General features: G+C 30.0%; 1 protein-coding gene across 6 annotated transcripts in view; it reads right to left on the bottom strand.

Annotated features, from left to right (window-relative positions):
* The window catches only part of LOC143056756 (protein phosphatase EYA1-like), a 113,873-nt gene that overhangs the window by 48,511 nt on the left and 46,709 nt on the right, over positions 1–18,653 (bottom strand). The window contains exon 1 of one of the 6 annotated variants that reach the window (XM_076229936.1): positions 280–411. The exons of the other annotated variants lie outside the window; for them this stretch is intronic. Within the exon in view, the coding sequence (XP_076086051.1) occupies positions 280–348 (69 nt within the window). The 5' untranslated portion in view covers positions 349–411. Of the gene's footprint in view, positions 1–279; positions 412–18,653 lie in introns of those variants that run through there. 6 annotated transcript variants of the gene reach the window in all.

The raw sequence follows: 18,653 nt of genomic DNA, 5'->3' as shown, positions 1-18,653 counted from the left end.
GCACATAAACACACATACATGCATTTGTTAATGGATAATACAAGCACCTGTCAAACAACCATTGTCTTATCCAATGTCAAGGTCACACTCTACAAATAACTAATTTGATAAACTTAGGAAAAATCTTTTAAAATCACTTTGCAATTCATAACATAGATAAAGGGTATAACAGTAAACAAATATCAATTTTATTTCAATTAAATGTCAAAATCAGCATGGAATAATTGTTTAGATAATGGCTAAATAATTACATGATAAATTATATGAGGGTAAACTCACCAGAGGTGGAGAAGATGGGGGAGAGTCATCCAACCAAGCAAAACTGGGGTTCTCACTCCCCAAAATCATCCTCAATCATATACAAAACACAAAAATCCAACAGAAAAAACGTGGCTACACAAAATCAGCCATTATCTCAAGGAAAACAGGTCAAACATATGTGTCAGAAACTGTGCAGGCTGAGATTTTCTTCTGATTACAGTGAGTAAAGCCATATGTGAAAGATTTGACAACACAGTGGGATTACAACAGTCAGAACTAATTAATAATCACTTAATTAAACAAATCTTTCCCTCAACATAAGGAATACCAAGACAGGCTTTAAACAATTTCAAAGAAGAAGTAAAGAATGCATAGAATTAATGAGAAAATTATGAAATTGGCCATCATAATATATATTATCAATATATCATATGAATGTATCTATAAAATTATCTATCTTATTCTTTTACAATGTATAAGTAATGATGTCATTTTTATTCACTTTATGAAGGCCCGAAGAAAGATTTTTGAATATTAATTTGGTAACCCTCTTTAGATAAAGGATAAAGGATAACTATTATTATTATCAATAATAATTATCATTTTTTTATTATTATCATTAATATTATAACCAATAATAAATCATGAAGATATATAAAAAAAAAATCCTTCAAAATGTATGACTTGATTTTATTTTGACAAAGTGGCATCACAGGTTGATATTAAATAGTTTTCCTGAATGCAATTTTATAAACCTTCTCTCTATTTCTGTAGGAAAATATGTAAAATATTAAGTTATCATCAATTTGAATTAATTCTCAAAAAAATACAGCATCAAAGAAAATGTAAGATATTTATTGGCTTTAATCTATACAAGACTGTGAACATGATTTTGACTTCTGTATGTTTTAAAACTGGAGAAAACATCTGTTTCATATTATCAAAATAATCCCAACATTTCTCAAAACAGCAGCAGGAAAATGAATTTATAGCAAGTTCAGTGATAAACTTGTCAAAATTAATACATAAATCACTTATAAATATTTTGAGTGGTAAAGTTTTTCCTTCTGCTGCTTAACACAAAACGTCCTTATTCTCATGATATTTTTTCTTCGTTTTTTTAAACAATTATCTCACCTAAAAATACTTCAATTTTTTAAATGGAACTTTAAGATTGTCGGTATTGCTTGACAAATATTTAACATACACTTTTGTCTTGTTAAATATTTATAACTTTGTCTTTAAATTTTTTAATGGTATGTTTGCTTTTTTACATTAAAAGACGATATCGGAACACTTTTGAAAATCTGTGTAAAGAAAAGCATTGTCCCATAGTCATTGATATGATCTGTTAAAACGTATGCACAGCTGATCATATTGAGGAAAAATCTACTTTGAACAGAATCTTTCTTAACAAAAACAAAACTGATCGCTCAAGCAAATTCTTAACAATGTTTAAATCTGAGGAGCGACTCCAGTCTTATAGATACCAATGAAAAATTATTAGCTTCGTTTCCGTCATGTTTTTCCAAAACTGCAAACAACAAGTCGATTACAAATATATATTACTTACGAAAATATGGAATTCTTACTTCAAAGTTTCTATTTTTTTGTCATATCTATACATCAGGACAGAACTGTATAAACTATATAGATATTAATTTACTTACACGATTAGATAAATAACGTAGATATATAACGGCTTAATTATTCATTTACAGTTATCCTTTCAGAAGCAACACATCACAAAGACAACAATTACAGGTAAAACATCAAAGGATTTACCTGACAGGTGTACTGGTACCTTAACAGGTGACCAGTAGTTGACCACTTGTGGACTGGTAGGATTTATATCACCTCAGGAAATGTGTGAAAACAGGAAAATCACAAGGAAATTAAAGAGAATCATATTTCCGTCATGTTTTTCCAAAACTGCAAACAACAAGTCGATTACAAATATATATTACTTACGAAAATATGGAATTCTTACTTCAAAGTTTCTATTTTTTTGTCATATCTATACATCAGGACAGAACTAAGCTGGGGGAAGTATATTTGCACCTGTTTTCCAGAAACTTTTTAATTTAGTATTCTGCTCTGGAAAATACCCTCACAAATGGGCATTATCTTATTTATGTCCAATTTTTAAAGCAGGGAGTCCTAGTAAACCTGAAAATTACAGAGGCATAGCAATAAATTCATGCATTGGAAAATTATTTAACAGTATTCTTAATAAAAGACTTGACATTCATCTTGATAAAAATAATATAATTCATCCATGTCAGATTGGTTTTTCAAAAAAGAGTAGAACATCTGATCATATGTTTGTTTTAAAAACCATATTAGATAAATATACTAACAAAAAAGGGGGGAAAATCTATGCTTGCTTTGTGGACTTTAAAAAAGCTTTCGACAGGGTCATACACTGTGGTATTAAATATAAATTATTGGAAAATAACATATCTGGAAAATTTTATACTATTTTAAAAGATATGTACAGCAAGAATGAAATGTCTGTGAAAGTGGGCAATGTATTAACACCATCTTTCAGTTCACTAGTTGGGGTAAGACAAGGGGATGTTCTAAGTCCAAACTTATTTAAGCTTTTCATTAACGATCTGCCTCCAAAATTTGAGCCAAGTCCAGATGCTGTTGATATCAATGGGCGTAGAATTGATTGTCTTATGTACGCTGATGACATTATTGTATTATCAAACACTAAAAAAGGTCTTCAAAACCGACTTGATATATTGCATACTTATTGTATTGACTGGTGTCTAGATGTAAACTTGTCCAAAACAAAAGTTTTAATTTTTAACAAGCCTGGAAAATTTTTAAAGGAATCATTTTATTTAGATAAAGAGGCTATAGAATGTGTTAATAAATGTAAATATTTAGGGATAGTCTTTACTTCTAGTGGTCTTTTTCAACAGGGGAAAGAAGAGCTATTCAAAAAATCCTTAAAGGCAAAATTTAAATTACAAAAATCCATGTCAGCTTGTAATCCAAGTATTGATACTGCAATTCATTTATATGATCACACAATAAAACCAATTTTATTATATTGTAGTGAAATTTGGGGTTCATTTAAAATTAACTCTGCTGCTTGCAAGAAAAAAAGTGATTATCTATTTGAATTAATCTACATAAATGATTATTTGGAAAAATCACATTTCAGATATTTAAAGTATATTCTTGGTGTAAATAAGAAAGCCTCAAATTTAGCAGTGTTATCAGAGGTTGCAAGATTTCCTCTTTATTTTTCTGTCATTATATCTATGGTAAAATATGTACACAGGCTTAACAAGTTGGACACAGGGTTACTTTATGATGCTTATGTTTGTAATAAAATTTTAGATGCAGAAAACATTAATTGTTGGTATTCATCTATGAAATATGTACTTCAATCACTTGATATACAAAATTTAGATACAAAGCTCAATAAATTAATTAAATTTGTAAAATGTAAACTTTGTAATAGTTTCAAAACATTTTGGTTGGTCAAAAGATCTGAAACCTTATCACAAGGTAATAGCAAATTAGAGAATTATTTCAACCTCAAGACTGACTTTGTAAAGGAGGCCTATTTATCAATTAAAGATTTTAGTATAAGAAGAGCTATATGTAAAATGAGAATAAGTGCTCATGATCTCAAAATTGAGAAAGATAGATATAATAAAAAATATATAGAGAGAATTCAACGTCTATGTCATCATTGCTTATCACATGGATCAAATTCTATTGAAGATGAGACCCATTTTACAGTAAATTGTCCATTATATGATGAACAGAGGAAATTATTATATGATAAAGCTACAACTTTTTGTACTAATTTTAAAGAACTACCTAATGATAAGAAATATTTCTGGCTGTTCACCAATGAGCATTTACCAACTCTCATGTGCCTAGGAAATTACATTATTAAAGGGTTAGAAATAAGATCCAGATGTAAACAAAATATATGAAGTAATTTAGTATTTTATTGTTATAAGATTTAATATAATAGTTATATAAAACACATGTTGTGTTAGGCTCTGATCCTGTTCATAACGTTAAAGTATGTATTAGTTTTCTGTTTTGCTTTTTCCAATCATATTGTGTTGTAAAATGATGCCCTTTATGGGTTCTTGATTATTGATTATTTCCTTCAAAACAATGGGTTATGTGGGCACTAGCTTAATAGAAATAATTAATATTTATAACAACAAAATTAAATATAGGTAAAAGAAGCAGGTGCCATGTTCTTTTCAACTTCTCGATATTTATAATACAAAATAAAGTAAGACTTTTTGAGGGAATAAACAAGGGACAAAAATATAATTGAGCTATATCTTAGTTGCTATATTTTATATGCCTTAAATTGTAAATACTTCGGAATTGACAATTTGACTAAAAAGGTAATATTGTGAAATATAAAAAAAATTAAAAAAATTAAAGTCCGCTTTTCACAATTTGTAAAATACAAAAAGAAAAACAAACAAAATTTATAAATGAATCTGTCATCCTAGAATTTACACAAATATTGTTATATTTTAATGGTATTCTAATATGATATTAAAAAGAACTATTGAATCACACAAGAAAACTTCTTCACGCGGGCTCACAAAATATTATGTTCTATTAAATAATTATGAATGACAGAATGTTTAGGATTTACAACTTTTAACACTGTAATTTACCTATTATAGCAATTCTCTTGAAAGGTTAAAGCCAAATACTTTACGGAAATTATTTATAATCATTTATGTCTATTTTTTAACAGCAATTATTTCAATTTTTCTATTGTTAAAATTTCTGCAAAATTCTTTTGATGTTTTCTGCTAAAAACTATTAGCTAAATAAGGAAATTGTTGCTAATTAAGTCAGCTACACACATCAAAAGGTTTATAATCAAAATTATATTTATTTTACAATTTGTTCTACAGAAATATTTGTTCAAAAATTTATTTTGAAATATTTCTTAATTAAGTAGAATAGGTTCATTCCTAAATTTTAACTGATTGAGTTTTTACAAATTCCTTTCTTTGTATCATAAAATTATATTTTTTGTGTTTTTAACATAAATATTGATGAAATAATTCAAAAATCAAAATAACAATAAATTTAAACCACAACGAAATTTCTGTCAGAACCAAAAACTTAAAATAAGATGTACATCAATTTGAAAAAAAGAACAGTAAAAAATATAGTATAATTTCTTTACATCTTAACGGTAGTTGAAAACTTTAAAAAAAAATAGTATTTATACCAAATCCTTTTAAAAAATGTTAAAAACAAACAAAGTAAATTCTAAATTTTTGTAGAATGGTAATTTACGCTAAGTAAATTTAAAGTCTAAAGAAGAGTAATTTTGTACAAACAACTAACATAAAAATCTTAGTAGTTAAATGTCCTCCCTTATGTTTAAACAAGAGCCGAACCATGTTTACCCGCCATTTCACCAACAATTGTAGTGTTTAAAATCAACTTTGAGATCCTAATTAGAGAAAAAAGGATTATGGAAAAAAATGTTTTAAATAAACATTGAAGAACTACAGGAGGTTGGCTACAGGAAATGATCAACTTCAACTTTATACCTTATCTAAATGAAAGTCCAAAATTTTACTTGGTCAAATTTAAAGATGATGCTTGTAACAATTGTAGTTAAAATTAAACAAAAGAAGAAATGTTGTGTTTAATTAGCCTTAGGGGTTTATATAAGGAATCTGAATTTAGAAAAAATGGTATAAGATATAACATAGGAAAATAATTAAAAGTACTAAAACCTAAACTTGATTTCAATAGAATTGTTAGAAAAATTACATTCATGCTGAAGAAAATCCATCAACCTTTTTTCAGTTGATTAAATTTCAAAACACTTTCAATTTGACAATATATAGCCACTGGCTATTTAAGATTTTGGCAAGAAAAGTAACAAAGTTGTAACGTTACACGTAAAATGAAACTGACCCATATTTAAACAACACATCTGACTGGTATCAAAACTGATACACAAACAACATGGAAAATAATACGGAAAATAATACAGACGGAAAAACAAAGGTCACACTTACCTTAAAGATATCTTAATTCCTCAATCACAAGACAAAAAAACATGCAAAAACGGACAAATTGTCCTGACGATTAGATCAGGGAGGGGTATCAGGTATCACCCCCACGCCCAGACCTGTTGGTGGGAATCTTACCTGTATCCCTGTGAAAACCAATAGGTATAATACACAAATTTGCTACTTTTTACTGGAATTTAATCCTTCTGTATACAAGCACAACCCACTAATCCTGACCAACTCTAAGTTAATCAGCACTAATTAATATTCACATTTACTCCAACTTGTCTTGTCATTGGGTTTATAAAAGTCATTAAACACCAGCTGGGGGAGGAGCTAAGGCAGAATAGCATGAAACATGTTCTATTGATTAGCGATGTCACTCTGGCTAGAGGCGGGGTTAATTCATGTCCTATCACTCTAAACTCAGGAACAAATGAAGTCCAAATAAAATAAAAACTTTATCTTGTTAAGCCTTATGTCAGCTGTTAAAACATCAAATATTTTAATCAACACCAATTCTCTCTACATTAATGACAATTATAATCAGCCTGAATCTTTTGATTCAGTAAGAATATTGTTCTAATTTAAAGATGGGTGCCTTTTATTACTGAAACCACAATCAACTTTATTGTCATTAATTGGTAAAGGATAGTAGTATCATAGTACCCTGATAAATCCTCTAACCAGACTAGTGTTTTTATTTCACTGGTAAAACAACTGAATCTGAAGCTTTTGTCTGCAGTAAAAAAATTATTTCATTTTCAATGTTTTTGATTAAAGGTAAGAAAATAATTAAAATCCTCCTTTTATAAGACTATTATTATTTGTTACAGATGAAATTAATATAATTGGCATCATTGCTTCTCTACTTAATATAAACAAATTGTTTGATATATGAATTATATATAAATTCAGGAGAGATTCACAACAAATCTGAAATTCAAAACAAATTATGAAAACATCAGGTTTCTTTACAACATCTAGAAAACCAGATTCCAACTTTAATATGGAAATGGAGAATTCTATTCTTATCTTCACAAAAATGACCTAAACCACCATGGTCTTGTTATTCAACAGAAACAGTCTAAAAAATAATGGACCAAAATAACAAATTAAACAACTAGAAAGCCTGCAGAGCTGGTAATAATAGCTCTACTGGATTTAATTTAATGTCAACAATGGGCATTGGCTTACCCTATAAAACACATGCATTCTTTATAATATTTGCTGCAATTTACAGGATCTCCCATAAGTTTTCCTTGCATATTAATATCAATCACAATTAAGAATTACTTTATCATGCCCAAAAATTGTTTTTACAGAGGGTTTCCCAGGTTACTTACTCCTATAAAGTTTAAGGAAAATCAGTTTTAATTTTTCTTCAAAGTATAGGGAAATTTGAAATTTTATTAAAAAGTTTCCAGTTTGGTCATTATTTCCACTTAATATGAAAGAAATAAAATATAGTTATAAAAAAAATCTATAAATAACAACGTTATACTCAAAATCATTTTGAGAAAATCATGAAAATGTGATTTTTCATAATAACTTCACATAGTGAATCCCTGCTCTCCCCTTGCTTTTACAAACTCTAAAGTTTAATACATATCTAATCACATGTTGCAGTTAACAATACTTATGCTTGATTGATTGTTGGTTGCTTTACGTCCAGTGGCAAATATTTCATGCATGTTCAGGACGAAACAATACTTATGATCTTACATCTGTCAACATATACTGTATGGACTTTGCTCATTGTTGAAGGCTAAACAATGATCTATACCATATCGCACACATCTTCTTTTTGTATGCATAATTATATTTTGGATTATAATGTCTATATCTAAATCTGTTGAAGGTGTACTAATTGATATTTCATTCTTGAACCAGAGTCTGTTAGATTGACAGCAAAACGGATTTTCCTGCAAGAAAATGCTATTTGCAAATCTGGCCCCCAAACAGAATCCAGCAGACAAGTTAAATAAAATTTTGTCGGTTCAGAAATTTGGAGAGCAAAGGTCAATCTAAGTACCACTTTTCATTACTTTAAGGTCTACAACTCAACAAGATAAAAGCTAAAATTGACCTCGACCTTCATTTAGACACAAGAAACAATATATTCAATTTTGAAAAGATAACGTGAAGTGTTTTAAGTTATTGCATGGAGAAGCCCTAAGTATCACTTTTTAGCTACTTATAGGTCTACAATTCAACAACAATAAAAGCTAAAATCATGAAAATTGATCTTGACCTTCATTTAATAACAACATATCAAAATTAATTTCATCAATGTGTTTTCAAGTTATTTCATGGACACTGTTTGGCAACTGCCTGACCACATAACATTAGCTGCCCGCCATACATCAAGAAATTATTTACAAATATTTTCCTTGGAAAATCCAGTTAAAAATGGTCTGTTATTAGGCTTGAACTTAAGCTTTAATTTTTTGTTGTTGAATTTTTTATTTTTCAGAAATAACATTCTACAGTATAAGACATAAATTATAAAAATTACTCACTCGTAAAAGATCAATCAAGACATGATATAATTAGATAAATATAATACAATTGAGTTAAACAATTAAAAGCTGTTTCTAACAATTTCCACTTCTGATCCATTTTATCTAGTATTTTTCTATATTAGTCCAATATTTTAAATATTCTATGCCACCAAATTTTGCTGGCAATATATTCTTCCATCTATGTATATAAAGTATTTATATAGCAACAAAATACTATTAACTGTTAAAAGGTTGACAAAATCCTCAGACACACTTAAAATTACTTCTCTAACGCTAAAAGACAAGACAATGGCATAACTTCTAATCCAGTGTATGATGGATATCCAGAATTTGTTTATATCTGTTATTGAGCTTTGAGGTAGTTTTCATTATTTGTACTCTGTGTCTTGTGTCATTTCTTAAGCTTTCTTTAACTGATTTTCACAGTTTTTTGAAGGTTGTGGCCAGAAAGCTGAGGGCTTACAAACATATTTATAACTACCACATATTCTATGTGCATGTCCAAAGTCAGGAGCCTGCATTACAATGGTTGAAGTTGTTGCCCTTCCCATTGGCAGTCAAACCACGTCTCCTTACTTTTAAGTATTCAAAGCTGGTCATTCCACATCGGCTTTGACCATTCAGTGAAAATGGATTTATAGGATAAGAAATATTCATGTTTTCAATGCTGGTCATTAAACATTGTCTTTGACCATTCAGTAAACTTGGATGTACAGGAATGGGTGTATACTGCAGAAAACTAGACCATTAAACTTTATCGGACAATCTCTATAATTATCATTTCTTTAGTCGGTAAAAACTTGTTGAGGGTCATCCTTCATACAGTAAATTATCTAAATCACTTGTTTTGTCACAAAATTGAAAATTTATAGTACATTATTATAAGTAATGGTTTTCGTGTAATTGTATTTTAAATAAGATAGACTATCGTTATCTCCATGTTAACAATAATAATAGTGGACATTAACTACGTCGTCGGTCATTGACAGTCAAACAACTAAACTGAAGCTTTAAAGGTGGATGTGTCCGATGTTTAACTATTTCATTGCTTAAAATAATCATTTTTCACTATTTAAAGAGAATGGAAACATCTAAATAACTTGTGTCATATACAACAGTAATTATAGAAATTTTATTTTTTTCAAAATTCTTTTTTAAAGATTAAAAAAAAAAAATATGATGAATATGTGTGTAAAAACTAAAATTTCAATCCATATAAAACATACAAAATTCTGCTTAATCTCATTTATTCACATTCGACATGTAGGATCCAACTCAATAATTTAGAAATACTATATTTTATGCACATAACAATGTTCAATGGAACTGAATACAGTAGTAGAAACTTAACAATTGGTCAACTAGCCATCCATACTTTTTCCTAACGTCCTGTTATTTCTATCGAAGTTTTCAATCAAAAATTTGGTCAAAGAATTGCATTCCACTTTCATTGTGAATTCTGTGCATTTCAAAGTGAGGAGACAAATTTGAAACTGTACAAGAATAAGGAGAAGGATGACAAGAAACTGGCTGCTAAGTCTTAGAACACAGCATTGTACCTTCAACCCTCTCCTTCAAGAAATTCACAGTGAGATTCCAATCAAATTTACCAATTATTGAACAAATGAAATCTGTTTGGTACAGTTACACCACGAAAAGAAATAAATTAAATTTTTTATTTTATTCTCCAAAATAATTTTCTATTTGACCTCAATCACTCATTCTACCTTTTCTGCAAAATTAACTATGTGCTTGTGTATTGGAAACTAAACCTGCATCGTTCCTAATCTGCATTATGATTCAGGCTATTAACTTAATAGCTTCCATCCAATTTTCAAGAGCGATTCAAAAAAAAAAAAATTAAAAGAAAAATCTAAAATTTAGGATGCTTTATTATTATATTAGGCTCCACATTTTCATTATTCACTGGTTACTGTAACACTCATAAAAAATACGGAATTTCTGAAATACTAGGGAAAATGTGCATAATTTTTTTAATTCTGAACAAAAATAACACTTTTGTTGTTACAGCTTTGCAAAAAAAATTAGCAGGATATTAACGTTGAAGATTAAGTTTAGAAATAAACAATGACAACAATGCTATGAAAGTAACCATAACAATATGCACAAGTTTGTGGTCATTTTATCAAAAAATCAAATCTATATAAATCGTTGCAATTTAAGACTTCCTATTTAATCCTGATCAGATATTAACTAAAACCTTGTGGTAATGACTAGCACCACCCCCTTCAGATTAATGAAATCAGGTGTCAATGTTTTACAATCAAATCATACATGCTAAAAATCCATTAAAGTAATATTATATATTGCATAAAACAATTTCTGAGGGAGAAATATGAACTGGTTCCATCATCTTATAATGTAGTATAATGAGATCAGAATTACAAATCACTATTTGTTATGGCTTGTTTTATCGTTTACCAAAATTTGATCATGGAAGAAACAGAATGAAATTATGTCTTGTAGAACTACAAGTTCCCTGGAGGTGAAGAAGTCGTTAAATAACGATGATTTCTAAAGCATTAGTTTATTAAAGACAAGATATCAAATGTAAAATAAATCACAAATATTCCTCATACATAAATTTGTAAATGTAACATACAGACATGTTTGATTGTCTAAGAATAGTCTGGAATCATATGAATGCTGTCACTCGAGTTGTATTGCATCATGAAATGGATATTGTGTAATCTTCTCTATTAGAGGAAACAACTTGACTTTTCTTCAAGTATTGCTTCATATGGTAATTCAAATTCTTTATTGTGTTTTGAAAGAAGAAAATGTTGTCAGCGCTGTAAAACTATAAGCTGTCAAATTACTAAATGCATGGCAAGAAGATTTTAAAAGATTGATTCAAAAGTAGGGAGTATTACACTCAGGTAAAGGTTTTTTGAAGTTTTGTATGCATGTACATAAATGATAAAATAAAGCATGATCAGCTCAGGAGTTTGTTTTGCTTTATTTGTACGCAATGCACACTGTTTTAGAAATGAGCCATATAATGAGCATCTTGTAGAGTAGGGTTTAACTACAAGTATGACGTTATTGAAACATAACTGTGTTAATGTCATTTTGGTCTCTTATGGACAGTTGTCTCATTGGCAATCATACCACATCTTCTTTTTTGTAATTATCTATGATTTGATTTGATTTTTGGTGTTTTAATGCCACTTTTAAGCACGGCATTTAGGCTATTTCGTGGCAGCCAGTTTTTATTGGTGGATACCTGAGTGCCTGGAGAAAACCACAGACCTTCGATAGGAAAAGTGACAATACTAGTCAATTAAGATTGGAGTCAAGTGCACAAGCATGAGCGGGGTTCGAACTCACATCCTCAGTGTTGACTTGCTAGTGATTATAGTAGTAACTACTTAGACCACTCTTAGTGAGATCAACCCAAACAGACAGACATGTACAACTCACATCCTGAGTGTTGACTGGCTAGTGATTACAGTAGTAACTACTTAGACCACTCTTAGTGAGATCAACCCAAACAGACAGACATGTACAACTCACATCCTCAGTGTTGACTGGCTAGTGATTACAGTAGTAACTACTTAGACCACTCTTAGTGAGATCAACCCAAACAGACAGACATGTACAACTCACATCCTCAGTGTTGACTGGGTAGTGATTACAGTAGTAACTACTTAGACCACTCTTAGTGAGATCAACCCAAACAGACAGACATGTACAACTCACATCCTCAGTGTTGACTGGCTAGTGATTACAGTAGTAACTACTTAGACCACTCTTAGTGAGATCAACCCAAACAGACAGACATGTACAACTCACATCCTCAGTGTTGACTGGGTAGTGATTACAGTAGTAACTACTTAGACCACTCTTAGTGAGATCAACCCAAACAGACAGACATGTACAACTCACAATCATTTCATAAGCAATATATAGTAGTCAGTATTGCTTATAAAAACAAAACATCCACCAATGAACCATTGAAGGTTTGAAGCATGCAGATCATCTATAAAGGTTTATAAAAAGAGTTAATGCCCTTATTGACGTCCCCTCTTCTGGATTAACACCTCTTTTTCTTACATTCTGCCCCTTTTGTCACAGGTAAGACATAAATCACATTGAAGTGAACAAACTTTAATACAGCATGGAATCTTATGAAATTAGGAACTATTACTCTGTACCATGTAAAATTATCTAAAACCATGTTTGTTAATGAGGACTAAAATATGACTTTCTTGGTGAAGCAAATAAATGATAATGGTTGAAATTTTAGGACTGTATGTGAATGAACTTCCATTTATTTTGTAAATACCAGGATATATTATATGATTATAATCTGCTGATTTAACCATTAAATATGACTATTTTATTATGATATTTGTCAAAGATAGGTATGGAGTTCAATAGGTCTGAAACCAATACCCTTCACCATCTCAAACATTTAACTGACCTTGATTATCTTTAAGTCATCAAGATCTTTATCAATCACAAATCTATCATAATTTAATTGTTTTAAGTTCTGCAAATAAAATCAGTAATGCTATACTAATGCCTTACATTGCTATAAATGTAATGGTATTTTATAAACATTAGCAAGATATTTTAATTACAAGGAAAACTTTTAACAGCCATTTTTTTACACAGTAAAACTATTACTTATCAAATTTGTGTTTTCTTTCTTGCATGGGAATCTGAAGTATTGCCAGTACAAGAGATACTTTAGGAGATGTAATCAGAATAGAACTGAAACATACTCTGTGCTTAAACCATCCATTCCATCAAAAGAAAGACACATATCCTACTAGATGTTGTATGATTGTCAATAAGACCAGTGGCGGATCCAGAAATTTACATAAGAGGGGGCCCACTGACTGACCTAAGAGGGGCCCGCTCCAGTCACGTTTCAATGATTCCCTATATAAGCATCCAAGTTTTTTCCCAAAAAGGGGGGGGGGCCTGGGCCCCCTGGGCCCCCCTAAATCCGCCTCTGAAGACGACTGTCCATGGACCAAAAGACACACTACTTTTCCATAGTAGGATATAGGTCATTATTACCCATATTTTTTATCACTCAAAAAGAATCCAAGATTTAATGTTTAGAAGAAGATTGAAAAATGTTTTCAAAACTTTGGATGTTACACTGAACTAAACTTTGCTTCATTCATCCTAAATACTTGAACTGATGGGTGTCATCAACTAACAAAGTAGTCCAAAGTGTACTCATGGGCATCCCCAGACTACAAAGTGTTGTTCAAGGTGTACTCATGGTCATCCACAACCAACAAATTGTGGTCCACAGTGTACTCGTGGGCATCCACTACCCACAAAGTGTGATGCCAAGTGAGCTCATGGGCATCCATAATCCACAAAGTGTGGTCAAAGGTGTACTCATGGGCTTCAATAACCCACAAATGGCAGTCCAAGGTGTACTCATGGACAACTACAGACAATAAAGTGTGGTTTTATGTGACTTATGGGCATCCAATACCCACAAAGTGTGGTCCAATGTAACTCATGAGCATCCGCAACCCATAAATAGTGGTCCAAAGTGACTCATGGAAAGTCACATCCCAAAAAGTGTGGTATAAGATGAACCCAAGTGCCATATAGGTAGTACATTTTATTGAAAATAAAAAGAAGAATGGTGGCTAAGTTAGACAAAGTAATACTTTAAAGAAGATAAGGATAATATATGTGGCATGTAAAATGAGACTCAATCCAAAAAACTTAAAGACATCTAGTAGTCAAAATAAAACAACAGACGTATGACGAAAAGGCTTTGTAAAATGTTTAGTTAAGCAGAACTTTTAAAAACTTCAGAAAAGCGTATTGCAAATGATACAAAAACATAATTCAGAAACCCTAAATAAAAGCATTTTTTAAAAAGTCAATGACCATTTGTCCTTTGCTGCATTGTTTTAGTGAACTTCAATAAAGTCAAATTATTATTCAAAACCATTATTATACATATATTTTGAAAGTTCAAATCATAATGAACATACGTACTAAGTTTCAAGATAAGCTGACCACAACTTTATGGTTAACAACCTTGAACAAAAACATTAAAATTATATTGGACAGACGAACCAAATGATGAATAAACAGACACACACACAGACAGAAAACATAATGTTTTAAAAGTAAATCTGTCGATGAGAACAAAAGTTTACACCCAGAAACAGAAGAGCCTTGGATTGACACTTACAGTCTTATTAACTTATCTCGTTGACATGGATAAACTGCTGCAAAAATCAACAGTAGCAGTAAGAAACATTTCAACCTCACTTGTAGGAGAGTTTGATAAAAACAAAAAAAAAGTACTATCATGAGAAAACATTATTCTTCCCTAACGTATTTACCTGGAAAAAATTATACTTGTCATTTATAATATTAAACTATTGATTTAAAATAATTCCAGGAAAATTAAAAACTGATTAATTTTTCAAACAAAAAAGAAATTTTGAAATAACAAAATATGTTGCAAAATGATTATTAAATTTATATAAAATGATTGCATGTCTTCTTCATAAATTAATCATAACAAAAAGACAAATTGACTATTTTGTCAATGGATATGTTAGTTTATGATGTAGACTGTCACAAAATTTAATTATTCTGCTGATCCTTTCAAACCTTTAAAAGAGTATTATACTAAACTTTAGTCAGCATAGTCAGTATCTAAATTAAATCTATGCAAAATTTAAAATGGGATATGTTTCTTGGTATTTTTGCTGTTTCAACATCTCGCAGGAGTCATAAAACAGGACAATAATTTCTAAAATCTTAATCAGAAAAATAGTTACATAACTGCTATATGTATTATGCAGGTGTTTTGAACTAAAAAAAAATATAACAAAAAATTAATATTCCTAGCATTAAGCACAAGGTGCATTAAAACAGGTTCTATTATAGTAATGTTACCATTCTTAATCACTCTCAAGTAATCAACAATTCCCATAACTTTACAACAAATTTAGTTGTTCTTATTTTCATGGACCATTAAAAACTGATTATATAAGTTCTAATGTACAGTCAGGATTCTACTTCGTCAGAATTATCTCCCCATTACGCCAGTTCATTTTCACAATCGCAGAAATGGAAGCCATTGTAGGGATGACGCGCTACCAATTTTGCTCATGGAAACTGATAAATTTATCCACATTGCACTATTACGATCCTTATATGTCAGTTGTATTTTAAAAGACAAATGTATCAACTAGCTAATGAGCATCAGTTAATGATCTTGTCTGCATTAATTCAACTTAAAACTATTGTATGATTGGTTGTCAGGTGGAATTTTCGAAAATTCATAAACATTTAAAAAAATTCTTATAAAAAATTTCGTGGAAGGGCAGACTAGATTTTTTTTGTGTATAAAGACTATAAACCCTAGTTTTCACACACAAAAAATTATATTTTTTCAAAGATATGCATTTTCATCATCCAACTTAAAAGACTGTCGTCAAGCACTTTCAGTAAAAAAATAGCTATTTCAACACACCATATCTGTTTTTTGTGACTCATTAGATAGGTATTTCACTTGACCCATATATTTCATCTTTTAGTACTGTTATTTTTTTGTGTTATAAAGATAATCTGTAGCTTTGATATATAAAAATAATAGAATCTAAAGCGAGACGATGTAGGTAATAATCTTACTTTGTACGATATCAAGAAAAAATATTCAACTCAAACATGCCCTAGCATAAAAAGGTGCACTCGATTTTCTCTTTTCGATACAATCGTTACCCATTTTTAGGATTTTTTTCTTGAGTCACATAATGGAAGGGCAGACACGAAAATTTTTGAACTAATAGATTGATATGTTTTCCTTCCGTGGTAATTTTTTTTTTTTAAATCGGAGGTTATGCATTTTCTTCATCCAACTTGAAAGATACCCATGTCGTCGACTTGAAATCTAATTGTTCTACTTAACTATGTACTAAATAAATTGAAAACTTATGCAAATGGTGTATTTAAAATAAAACACCTCGTAATTGAGAAGAAATTTTTGTCACTATAGTAAACAATACAGTACACATTTATCGCCTTCTCTATTAAAGAGCTTTGATTCTTTTGTTCTATTTCAACCGGGTTTCCGACTGTGTATATTTTTTCAAAGTATTTTTTTAAATTCCAATCAATTATTGCTGTTACAGTTTTGATGTGAGGATATGAATGACCAAGAAATCATGCATTTTCTAATAAGTTATTTTTCACTATAGCATGAATGTTATAGTTCTCTAAATAAATGTTAGTCAATCAAATGATGTAAACAAATTATTCAACCACTGTGTACTTATTCCTGGTGGTCATGATTAGACAATGAAATTAAGTTATATCAGATATTCAAAAAAATATATATAATTCTTCGGCTTTCATACTTCATTATGACTTTTCAAAGGGTCAATCTACCTTTTTCATCTGGCAAATAGGAGACACAAGTTTAAGACGTATTGAAGAGGATTTAAAATGCCAAAATGGAACAAATTTCCTATATTTGCTTATAATGACCACAACAGCTTGGCAAAGACTTATTTAACACTGCCATTTGAAAGGTCAGAATATTTCTATGGATCATTGAGGTCAAGATAAAGGAAAGCTTTTTATATTGGGGTTTGTTAGGACTTATGGACATGTTGACTATTTGCAGTATTGTAGGCTCTTGTTACTAATATTTGGCATCAATCAATCAAATAAACAAAATAGTATGGGGAAAACAACTATTTATCTCAATAGAATGACTAGATACACCAAATAATATCATGGTTAAAAGCAAATAAATGGGGAATGTGACCATGGGACACAGATGATGCCCTCGCTTGCATATCATATGAAGTTATAAAGGGACATAACTGAAGAATGGTAAAAGTGACGCTACCCAAATTTGTACTTGATATTAGCAGAGACATATATATATGTCTCTGATATTAGTTATGTGGTAATAAGTATTAGCGTATAAGTTTCATAAAATTTTGGGCAAACTTAAGTTAGAGAACAGAAACGAAAAATTCTGCAACTATAGAACAGTTAAAGTCACACCACCAAAATTCAAGCTTGATGTGTGTTTTGAGGTAATAAGCATTGTGAATAAGTTTCATAACAATTTGTTGAGGCAAGCTAATATAAGAGAAAGAGAACCAACTTTTGGACCTACAGACTTAGGTTACTGGTGTAATAAAAAAATAGTCTCATATTAAAGTGAAAATTATAAAATCCAACAAAATAAGTATATATAAAGTATAGAGGGCCTCAGGGAAGATTAGTGATTGTAACTAACTGTGTTTACCCTCTTTAAATAAAGAATTTATTATTATTATTATTATTATTATTATTCAACAGCTTTCAGAGTAAATATGAACGATGGAGAGGGAATTTCTGGATAACAGTTTGTATACAACTATTACTATATATTTATTTCCTTTTCACTGTTTTGTTATATAAGGTTTTTCTTGCTACAATATTTTTGAACATAGATGTAACAATTATTCTAAATGTTTATAAAATCAGAAACTTAGTCAAAATCAACAGACATCCGTAAGATGTAACTGGACTCTGCAATATGTATCAGACCTCAAAGATGGTAACTTCATCATGTGTAGTTGTATAAAGTATATAACAATATTGGAAGAAGTTGATTTGATTTGTAAATCTTTTTGAAAACCTTCATGACATAAAGTTTTTTAAGAAAGAGGATCAAATTGACTTATTTGTTTAATTATCAGTATGTATGTGCAAACTATAAAGTAAACCAGGGACTTTCTATACTATCTATACTATAGAAAGTCCCTGGGTAAACAAAACTTCTTTTTCTCTTAAAATG

This window comes from Mytilus galloprovincialis, chromosome 1 (assembly GCF_965363235.1).
Source record: "Mytilus galloprovincialis chromosome 1, xbMytGall1.hap1.1, whole genome shotgun sequence".
In the NCBI taxonomy this organism is placed as follows: Eukaryota; Metazoa; Mollusca; class Bivalvia; order Mytilida; family Mytilidae; genus Mytilus; species Mytilus galloprovincialis.
The sequence above is the reverse complement of the archived record's forward strand: the minus strand, read 5'-3'. Positions and strand labels throughout refer to the sequence as shown.